At 40.4% G+C, this 11234-nt stretch overlaps 1 protein-coding gene and 1 long non-coding RNA gene across 3 annotated transcripts; one reads left to right on the plus strand and one right to left on the minus strand.

Moving 5' to 3' along the window:
* Nucleotides 1-210: 210 nt before the first annotated feature.
* LOC147482914 (cytochrome P450 71A1-like) lies at nucleotides 211-2300 on the minus strand. 2 transcript variants are annotated; one of them, XM_086580743.1, is made up of 3 exons: nucleotides 1335-2300; nucleotides 570-1179; nucleotides 211-473 (listed from the first exon to the last, which is right to left on the minus strand). In XM_086580743.1, the coding sequence occupies exons 1-2, from the start codon at nucleotides 2277-2279 to the stop codon at nucleotides 571-573; spliced, it is 1554 nt and encodes a 517-aa protein (XP_086436869.1). In that variant the 5' UTR covers nucleotides 2280-2300; the 3' UTR covers nucleotides 211-473; nucleotide 570. The 2 variants fall into 2 exon arrangements, with proteins under 2 accessions (XP_086436869.1, XP_086436868.1); XM_086580742.1 differs by having other exon boundaries at nucleotides 395-1179.
* A 782-nt stretch (nucleotides 2301-3082) lies between these two features.
* On the plus strand, nucleotides 3083-9830 carry LOC147482915 (uncharacterized). The gene is made up of 2 exons (XR_015203975.1): nucleotides 3083-3346; nucleotides 9567-9830. It is a non-coding gene; the product is annotated as an uncharacterized LOC147482915 (long non-coding RNA).
* Nucleotides 9831-11234: the final 1404 nt, after the last annotated feature.

Here is an 11234-nt window from a genome sequence, read left to right on the forward strand (position 1 = left end):
TTAACTTGCATCAACTTGGAGACTTGCTTGTTCACTTCCTATTAACCATATAGTGTGAAGGATCTCAGTTATTGCATCAAACATGCGTGGATGAAAGTTTTGCAAGTTTAGGGAAAAAAAGAATTTGTACTGGCTTCAGGTTTATCTGCTATTCTTCTTCTTTGTATTTCAATTTCATAATCAGTTTCAATATGATGTTGTCTACGTTAGTATCACTACGAACATTCGTTGCTAACTATAAGAACAAGTACAGAGTTACAACTGCGCTGCTACAATAACAATGCCCCGTCAATCATGTTAGACGCACGGGCAAATCTGCTAGTTTCAATGAATTGAAATAGCAAGCGTCCAAAGTTTGTAAGTGTAGTTTTGAGCTTGCTTAAAGTTTGGATGCTTTTGGATACATGATCTGTATTCTTTATGTAGAGCCAGAAGTTTAATGCACGCAGGGATCCCACATATAATCAAGTGACCTATTACAAACAAAGACAACCCAAATACGTACAGTACATTAGTACATATACAAATATAGATCAAAAGTGCGCGCACATTATTAACAAGTTACGTACCTTAAAGGCTAAAACAATGAGATGTAGGAACAAGATGAAGAGGAATCTTTTTAGTCACAACAAGCCCAAAAGATTCACTCATGTCTAGGTCCTCGTTGTTGGCACCACCAGGCAATTCCCAATCAAACCAGTATAAAAGGTTTGCAATGACAGACTCACTGACGACCAGGCCAAATGACATCCCAGGGCAACCTCTTCTTCCGGAGCCAAAGGGTAAGTATTCGTAGTTTTGGCCTTTAAGATCACTGCTAAATCTCTCTGGACTGAACTCCTCTGGGTTGTTCCACATTTCCGGATCCCTTTGAATTGCCCACGCGTTGATATAGACTCTTGTTTTGGAGGGGACATGGTAGCCTTTCAAGTTAGTAGCTGCAGAGGACTCGTGTGGAACCAATAAAGGAAGTGGGGGATGTAGTCTTAGAGTCTCTTTCACGACAGATTTTAAGTAGTCCATTTGTTGAATGTCCTCTTCATCCAGCTTCTGTTTCTTACTTGTCATTCTTCTTACTTCCTCCTGCACGGTTTTCATTATCTTCGGATTTTTTACTAGCTCGGCAATTGCCCATTCTATTGTTGTTGATGTTGTATCAGTTCCACCTACAAACATATCCTGTAAAGGACCAAAAATCTATTAGTAATGCCTAATTTGAACAAAAAAGAAAGTTTTAGATGGTTTGACCATTTGACAGTATGCAATGTTAGAAATATAATATAAAAACCTTGACAGAAGCATAAAAGAGGTAGAAAAACAGGGTACAGAGATACCAATAGTAAGGCTTTGATGTGCTCTCGGGTAAATTTGGTGTTTAGGATATTGTTCTTCTGGACATGGAGTAGAATATCCACAAAATCATTTTTGTCGTCTGAACCGTCCTGTTTCATTTGCTTCACATGCTCGTCGACGATTTCGTCTAAGAAAGTATCCAAATCTCTTGAAACCTTCTTAATCTTCTCAATCAAGCCAGTGAGTGAGTCCATCCATCCCAGCCATGGAAACAAATCTCCAAAGCTAAAAGCTCCCAAGAGCTGCTCCAATTCCCGGGACAAGTCTCCAAATTTGTTTTCACCATCTTTGTTTTCATGTTTCCTGCCAAGAGCGCACCTCGAGACTATGTCATTGGACAGACCAAGCAACATCTCGCTTAAGTTGATTGTAGCTCCCTCTGAACACAAATGAGATATCTTTTTGATCATATTGGTGATTTCTTCTTCCCTTATGAAACTGAAGGACTGCACCCTCTTGATACTCAAGAGTTCAATCACAAAAATCTTTCGTACTTGTCTCCAATATTCACCATAGGGTGCGAAAGCCCCATCGATGCAACCATAAAAAAGTAGCTTAGCTGCAGTTGTGTGAGGTCTGTTTGCAAAGGTAATGTCATGAGTCTTCAGAATCTCTTTTGCCCACTCTTTCGATGAAACAACAAGAGTTGGTACACCACCTAAGTGAAGGAGCATAATGGGGCCATACTTGTCCGATAGATCTCGAAGAGACCTGTGTACAAGTGTGCCTAGCTGGTGAAGGTTTCCAATAATTGGATACTTTGGTGGAAAAGGAGGTAAGTTTGGTTTTTGCGACCAAGCTCCATTGATCAGCCTAAGCAGGATGAAAATGAAGAAAGAGATCAGAAGTGAGAATGGGAAGAGATGATAAGAATATCTTAGTTGTTGCTCTGCCAACCATTTTAACAGATATGCTGGGAAAGCCATTTCAACAGTGTGAAGGATGATACCACATTCAGTTTTAATAGTCGAACTAGATCTACTCATTTTCTCGTGTGGTGTATATCCGTACGTACGTACCATGCATAACTGCCCATAAGTACGTATAAAACGCGTGAATGTCCCTATGGGCATCATTAGGAGTGATACCAACCTAGTATCAAACACCAAATTAAATTTCCAACAATTTGGTGTTTTTTCAACTTCACTCATAGAGTCACATGTTGATGAAAATACCAAACCAAATACCAAATCGGCCAATATTTGGTTCTAGTTTTAGTGTTGTATCAAATCACTCACGTCTAAAACCGCACGGTTTTGCCAACACCGATGGGCTTAGATTTTAGATTAATCAAACTGTTTTTTTTTAAAACTGCGTGAGAGATTGGGAAAGAAAAAAAATAAGAAAGTTGATCGGACAGTTTTTGAAAAACTGCGTGGGCTTGAGCTTTTAAGATGGGCTTCACCGGCGGTGTTGGAAAAACCGCGTGGGCTATATGATGCAGTTTATCCAAAACCACGTCATTTGATGTCGATATTGCTCCTAAAAATAGTTTGTATTTTTTTTTGTTTGGTTTGGTTCAAAATTTTAGTGATTTTTTGGTTGCTCTCTTAAAAGATTCTCTAAATTCTTAAAAATGACCCATAAATGCTTTTAACATGTGTGGGCATTCGAAACGCATTCGGCCCCCGAACCAACTTCATCAACAGTATTTAGGTCCACACAATGTGTTTGTTTGAATTGGTTGATTTTCCTACATATTTTCGTATATGCAGTTTAAAGTAAAAACGAAGTCAAGGATCCAGAAGCCATATATCACGGAAGCTCCGAAACAGATTGCGACGTGTGACCTGTTGGGACCTTTGCACCCATAGCACTAACCGAATTTAGATTGTTGAAGGCACCTTCATCTCTATCTGTCTTTGTAGTTCTTCTTTTGTCACTGTTTTTTCAATCATTTTAACAAATTTAGGGAGAATTAACTCCGGCCACCATAATGGATTTTACTGTGGATTCGATTTCCTCTGAAGTAGCTCAATCTAAGGAACATGAGGTAACTCATTCTACATTTCTACTTGCATGCTGCATAGATAATTGTAAATTATGATATAATATAAATGAAAAAAGGGTTAATCAATTGAGCTGAGCGAACGATCTCCCTCTCAACCAAATCCTAACTCTCTCTCCCACCCACAACCTATCTCTCCCTCTCTCTTCTCCACCCTCCGCTCACTCTCCCACTGCTTAATTAGCAGTTATCTAGTAGAGTTAGGCAGACCCTTACCTGGCATTAAGATCTAATATAAACCTTTCCTCTTACATCATTGTGACAATATCATTGAGTCTGAGTTCTAGACGTGGTAAGTTACAAATATAATCTTGTTCTAGAGAGTTTGTGAGGCCAGCAAGATAGTTTGCTGCCCCATTTACTTCCCTATATATGCCTGAAGCTAATATCTAAGATGTTACCAGCTGATACCTTCACAGCAGCAAGTCAGCAACTAGGAAAGACTATAACACTGGTTTCACCGTTTCACCAAAATTGCAGAAGTACATATTAACACTTGTAGAAAAAACGGCCGAGAGAGAAGCGACTTCGCTCACTACTCCAGATGTTTTAAGCCCCGCCAAAAATCCAAAGCGCCAGCCATGGATTTAACACAAAGTAGAAGCGCCCGACTTTATGGGCTCGCCACAAGAATCGCGATTTTTGGTTTTTGGTATAAAAACAAAATCGGTTTTTGAAAACCTAACTTTTCCAAAACCAAGAAAGAGAGTGATTACAAGAGAACAATTCTTTGTGAGTTGAAGTGTTCATTCTTTGTGAGTGAATTGAGAGAGACTTGTAATCTGTTACTCCGGACATCTATTAAAGCTTGGAACTCGCAAATGTGGATGTAGGCAAATTGTCGAACCACGATATATCTCGCCTTGTGGTTTGTTCCTCTTTACATTGATTGTTTTATTTCATATGCTTGTTATTTGATATTGAGAAGTGTTGGGATATTGCTTGGAGGTGTTGAAGTCTTGTCTATTGAGAAAGATCAATCTTTGTGTAGGATTGATCCGCTTGGTGTGGGTAACGTTGTTTCCGCAGATTAATTATTCACAACAATTGGTATCGAGCTTAGGTATACACGACCTAGGATTTTGAGTTTAGTACTAAAAATTTGTGTAGACAAGGTGTTCGATTAAATTCGAGGTGAAATTGTTTCTTTTGGGTTATTGTGTGTAACTTGAAAGATGGCTCCCAAGATGTCAAACGCAAGGTTTGAAGTAGAAAGTTTAATGGGAAGAATAACTTTGGGATTTGGCAAGTCCAAGTAAAGGACATCCTTATCCAACAAGGTTTGCCTGAGAGGCCTTGAAGGGGATTAAATCTAAAGCGCGAAAGTATGAAAGCAATGATGATTGGGAAGAGTTCGATCTTCGGGCTTGTTCATCAATCCGGTTATGTCTTGCTAATGAGGTCATGTATAGTGTGATGGGAGAAAATACCGCCGGTATTTGGCTCAAACTAGAGTCTATGTATATGACAAAGAGCATGATCTAACAAGATGTACCTTAAGAAGCGTCTTTATCGGTACATGATGGTCGATGGTTCAACGATGCAAAGAGCACGCTAGTGAGTTCCGTCGGCGCCTAGCGGATTATTTGAATGTTGGTATGAAGATGGATGATGAGGATCAAGCATGTTTGATATTCTCCTTGCCGAAAAGTTATGAGCATCTAATGACTACATTCATGAACAGAAAAGTCGCCGATCTTGATGAAGTTCGTGAGTGCACTTCTTTCTTATGAGTTGATGAAGAAGACGCGTAGAGAATAGCATTGATGCAAGTCGGGGGCTAGTGGCAAGAGGAAATTAAAATGCAACGTAATTATTCAAGTAATGATAATTCTAGGTCCAAGTCAAAGAAGCCTTTAAAACATGTACAGTGCTACAATTGCAATGAAAAAGGACATTACGCAAGTAATTGTCCTCACCCGAAGAAAGAGAACAAGAGAGATGGTCAGAAGAAAGGTAAGGCAAAATTTGAGGCAAATTATGCTTCAGGCTCTGAAGAGGATGAGTTCAGTCTCTGTGTGTCCACACAAGACTATATGATCGGAGAGGTGGATTCTTGATTCGGATGTTCCTATCATATGTGCCCTAATAGAAAGTGGTTTACTTTTATGAGAGAGCATTGATGGCGGTTCCGTTTTAATGGGTAATGGCGTTGCTTGTAAGGCGGTAGGAATTGGAACTATACGGGTCAAGATGTATGATGGTGTAGTGAGGACTCTAACCGATGTAGACATGTTCCCGAAAGCTAAAGAAAAGTCTTATTTCTCTTGGTACCTTGGATTCCAAAGGCCACAAGTTTGTGAAGGTGGAGTCCTAAATATTGTTCATGGCTCTTCGTTGTTATGAAGGGTCAAAAATATGGAACCTTGTATACTCGGATTGGTAGTAAATTGCGGTGATAAAGCGATGTAGCGATGGGTGCATGTAGTAATGATTCCGAAAGTGCACTAAGATGTGGCATATCGTTTAGGGCATATGAGTGAAAAGGGTTTGTCCGAGTTATGCAAGCGAGGGTTCTTGAAGAACTTGAAGAAGCCAAGTATGGGGTTCGTGAGCATTAAGTCTATGGGAAGCAATCAGAGTCAAGTTCAAGTCAAGCAAGCACACGCACAACAGCATCCTTGATTATGTGCATACAGATGTTTGGGGACCCTCCGTGGTGGCTTCCAAGGAGGTAACCGCTATTATGTCTCATTCATTGATGATCATACTCGCCATGTGTGGGTGTATATGATGAAATCGAAAGATGAAGTGTTTGAGACATTTAAGAAGTGGAAGGCAAGGGTTGAGAATCGCGACGATAGGAAGGTAAAGACATTACTGGTCCGACAATGGTAATCGAGTATACCTATGGACCTTTCCAAGAGTTAATGGAATTGCCGCATTAATTACTGCACGCCACGCCAGAAATGGAATGGCAGAGGGATGAATAGAACTTTGCTTGAAAGAGCAAGATGTTTATTGTCTAATGCCGCCTAGGCAAAGAGTATTGGCGGATCACGGTGTCCATGGCATGTTACCCTGATAATAGGTCACCGCACCGGCTATAGATTGCGGGACACCTTATGAGGTGTGGTCCCCAACCAGTGATTATAGTATCTTGCGAGTGTTTGGATCGACGACACTTACTACCATGTGAGGGACGGCAAGCTAGATCCTAGAGCTAAGAAGGCCATATTCTTAGGCTTCGCAAAATGGGGTAAAGGGATACAGATTGTGGTGTCTAGAAGCCCACAAGTTCCCGGGTCGGCGTCAGAGATGTTACTTTTGATGAGACTTAGTGTTATCTTTAAAAAAGTAGGCAGTAGCGAGAATGGTGAAGTCTATAGAAGTTCAAGCTACTTGAGCTTGAGTTGTCCGATGCGCCGGATGACCGTTAGATCATGATGAGGTACCAAATCATGGAACCACCACAACAGGGGAAGAAGAGCAAGAGCATCCGCAACTTGTAGTGGTGACCACAGGCCACGAGACAAGTTAAAGAAGTGCACAAGTATGGGCACGGAAGCCGGTGAAACACTATGGTCGGTGGATTTAGTGGCATATGCACCGAATATCGAAGATGATGAGCGGATAGCTTCAAGGAAGCCGTTAGAGATGCTCATTCTGAGAGATTGGTTGGTAGCTATGCGCGCCAAATCACACATGGGACCTAGTTTTATTGCCAAAGGGCAAAAGGACTATCGGCGCGAAATGGGTGTTCGAGAAAGAAAGAGGTCCTTCCCGAGTCCGACAATCTCGGGTACAAGGCAAAAGAGTGGTAGCAAAGGGTTTTCACGGAAGGAAGGAGTTGACTACAATGAGGTATTTTCCCGGTGGTCAAACATAAAATCCATTCGTGTGTTATTAAGTTTAGTTGCTCACTTAAACCGGGAGTTAGAGCAACTTGATGTAAACCGCTTTCTTGCATGGGGACTTGGAAGAAGAGATCTATATGAGACAACCCGAAGGGTTTGTCGTTCTTGAAAAAAAGATTATGTATGCAAATTGAATCGGTCCAATATGCGGGTTAAAGCAATCGCCCGGCAATGGTACAAGCCGCTTTGACACATTCATGATGCAACATGAGTACACCCGAAGTAAGTATGACTGTTATGTGTCTACTTTAGAAGGCTTCGTGGTAATGACTTCATCTATCTCCTGCTTTATGTGGATGACATGCTTATTGCTTCCAAAAGCATGGTGGAGATAGACAAGTTGAAATCTCAACTTAGCTCTGAGTTTGAGATGAAAGACTTAGGTGGAGCCAAGAAGATACTGGGCATGGAGATTGACAGAGATAGGAAGAAGCGACGGATAGTTGTATCTCAGAAGAAATACATTCAGAAAGTAATTTCTCGATTTGGTATGGAGAATGCAAAGTCGGTTTCTACTCCTTTAAATTTGGGCATTTTAGGCTTTTTCGACTAAGTTCTCTCCTAGTTCGGTGGAGGAACAAAAGCATATGGCTAATGTTCCTTATGCAAGTGCCGTGGGTAGTTTGATGTATGCTATGGTGTGCACAAGCCCGGACATTTCCGCAGTGATTAGTGTTGTGGCAGTATATATGCAAATCACGGAAGCGGCATTGGGAGAAAGATGAAATGGGTACTAAGGTACTTGAAGGTACTTTGGATGTGGGATTAGCTTATGGTGGAGGCACTTGTTATGTCGATGGGTTTGTGGATTCGATTATGCGGTGATCTAGATAGGCGGCGATCGACTCACCGGTTATGTGTTTATGATGCATGGTGCAATCGGTTAGTTGGAGGTCTATGCTTTCAGTGCTACTGATTGCTCTATCTACCACTTGAGGCGAGTATATGGCGATGGGCGAGGCGAAAGAAAAGAGGCACTATGGCCGAGGTCTTCTAGATGATTTGGGTATTGAAGCGAACGGTGTTCTTTGTGTATTGTGATAGTCGAGTGCTATTCATTTGGCGAAGAACCAAGTTCATCATGGTCGGACCAAGCATATTGATGTCCGATATCACTTTATCTGGGATGTCGTTGAGGATGGTGATGTAGCACTTGAGAAAGTAGACACCCATGACAACCCTGGCGATATCTTGTGAAAGTTGTCACGGAGTTAAGTTCCAACACCGTTTGGACTTGCTCCAAATCCTACATGTTTGAAAGAGCCCTGTGTGGGCATAGCCCTTCGGGCGGTTATTTCGCGAAGTCTTCCTTTCTTTGAGGTGTTCCCTCTTGGATGTGATCTTCTTTGGATGTGTTCGGCTTGGTTTTATGTGTTAAAACCTCACCGAGGTGGAGAATGTAGAAAAATTACGTTTCTCACGGTCCAGAAGCCAGCTTCCAGGAGTGAAGCGACTTCGCTCACTACTCCGGTGTTTTAAGCGGCGCCTCAAAAGAAAGGCGCCAGCGCTCATGGATTTAACACATGAAAAGGCCAGCCAAGTCTTTTTTAAGGGCCTCGCTTCAAGAATGCCGCGATTTTTGGTTTTGGTATAAAAACAAAATCGGTTTTGGAAAACCTAACTTTTCCAAAACCAAGAAAGAGTGATTACAAGAGAACAATTCTTTGTGAGTTGAGTGTTCATTCTTTGTGAGTGAATTGAGAGAGACTTGTAATCTGTTACTCCGGACATCTATTAAAGCTTGGAACTTCGCGGTGTGGATGTAGGCAAATTGCGAACCACGATATATCTCGTCTTGTGGTTTGTTCCTCTTTTTTACATTGATTGTTTTATTTCATATGCTTGTTATTTGATATTGAGAAGTGTTGGGATATTGCTTGGAGGGTGTTGAAGTCTTGTCTATTGAGAAAGATCAATCTTTGTGTAGGATTGATCCGTTTGGTGTGGGTAACGTTGTTTCCGCAGTTAATTATTCACAACAACACTTGTACGTAAGGTTAAACAACTCGGAAATTAAACTGGACTTTTCATAACAATATCACATGAAAATGATAAACCAAAATCTTATACCATATCTCCATCATCAGTTGAGCATATCTTGTTTATCAAACAAAGAAAAAGAAGAAGAAAAAAGCTGAGTATATCGTGTTCCTCCAAGCTCCTGCTATTTCTTCCTAGCTAAATGATTCAGAGGATTAGCATCCACTCTGCCTACCTTACGCAGTCCTCAGCCTCCTGCTTTTTAGAGGTTTCAGATCAGCTGTCCGGTGCAACAAAATTATAAACACGCCCAAATGTGCATATAATGACGATTTGGCCAATAACATTTTCGAGATATTTCCTTACAGTAGGAAGCCCAAGCCGAGAAAGAGAGGCAACAAAAGGAAAGATGCAACACAAAAACTCAAATCCGCAATCATGAGCAATTGTTGATGTGGTTGGAGCTATCTTTGCTATAACCAAGAACTTAAGAGAGAAATAAATTCCAGAAACCAAAATTTGGTGAATTAGGTGGTTCTGTATTTCTGGTTTGTTCTTTTTCTTTCAGCAGAATGACTGCAACTGGTTTTGATATGATACAGTGAGAAGTATGAGCTCTGAAACTCTGAAGATTTTATTTTTTTTGCCAATTTATTATTTGAATGTCAGAATTTACAGTCCGGACTTAATGCTAAGATGATACCTGCATATTACTAGAGATGGAGAATTTAAACATGCACCGTTTTGGCTGTGCATATTTCCCATATTAAAACCATATACTTCATCCAAACTAGAAGCTAGAAGCCTAAAAGTACTGAATGTATCTTTATAGGATACAGTCCCACAAAGGATACAAGTGCTATGATCCAACTAGTGGCAGGAGATATACCTCAAGACATGTTGTCTTTAATGAGGCCCATTCTCCATATAAATCTTCTCATTTAGTCTCTATTCCATGTAGTCCTTCTACAAAAAAACCTTCAGTCTATGCTCCTTCTCTCAATTCAACTCTAACTTTCTTACCTTCATATATTCCATCATCAACAGAAGTGTCACAGCCAACTCTTCAAAAACATATATACCTTAAAAGTTCAAACACAAATAATATCATCATTTTCATCATCTCAAAATCAACTTCCTAATACTACATCACAATCACTCTAACAAATGCATCCTCTGACCAATTGTCAAATGCCTTCTCTAATTGACTTGTCTGACATCTCCTCATACACCTTCTATTATATCAATTCTTATACCTCCTACACCACTGTCATCTACTCAAACAACTCATACAAACCTTTCAACACCACCACAATCACAAACAATCACAATTACAAATTCAAGCTTCTGCACCACAAGACACAAACAAACATGGCATGACTACAAGGTCTAGAGATGGAACTTTCAAACCTAAAGTTTATAAATCTTCCAAACATTCAATTCTTTTTCCCCTACTCACCCAACTAGAAGCTAGTGTTCAAGACTTCAAGTTCCTACTGGCTACAGTCAAGCAGTAAAACACCAACATTGGAGAGAAGTAATGTGACTTGAATCTAATGCTCTTCTAGTGTTCTACATTCTCAAACATGGCCATTAGTATGTAACTCACTCATTGAAGAACTCAGTACAAAGTTAGCCATGAAAGATTTAGAGACGTTATATCGTTTTTTGGGATCATAGGTTTCTAAACATGAAGAAGAAATGTTCTTAACACAATCCAAATATGCACTGGAAGTACTCAGGAAGTAAACATAGAAGGAGCTAAAAATGTTCAACACCATGCTCCACAAGTTTGAAATTAGACAACCCACAACAGGTGAAATTCTAAGAGATCCAACAAATCTCTTGTAGGAACAGTCCAATATAATATTTGGATAAGACGTGATCTTAGGTTCAGTAAATCAAGTTTGTCGGTTCATGCATCAACCAAGAAGCACACATCTTGCAGCTGTTAAGAGAATTCTGAGATATTTAAAGGGTTGTCTCACTTGGTATAAGGTTAAAGAAAGGACAAAGACTGGTGCTGACTGGGCAGG

Source organism: Coptis chinensis, chromosome 8 (assembly GCF_015680905.1).
Source record: "Coptis chinensis isolate HL-2020 chromosome 8, ASM1568090v1, whole genome shotgun sequence".
Classification (NCBI taxonomy): domain Eukaryota; kingdom Viridiplantae; phylum Streptophyta; class Magnoliopsida; order Ranunculales; family Ranunculaceae; genus Coptis; species Coptis chinensis.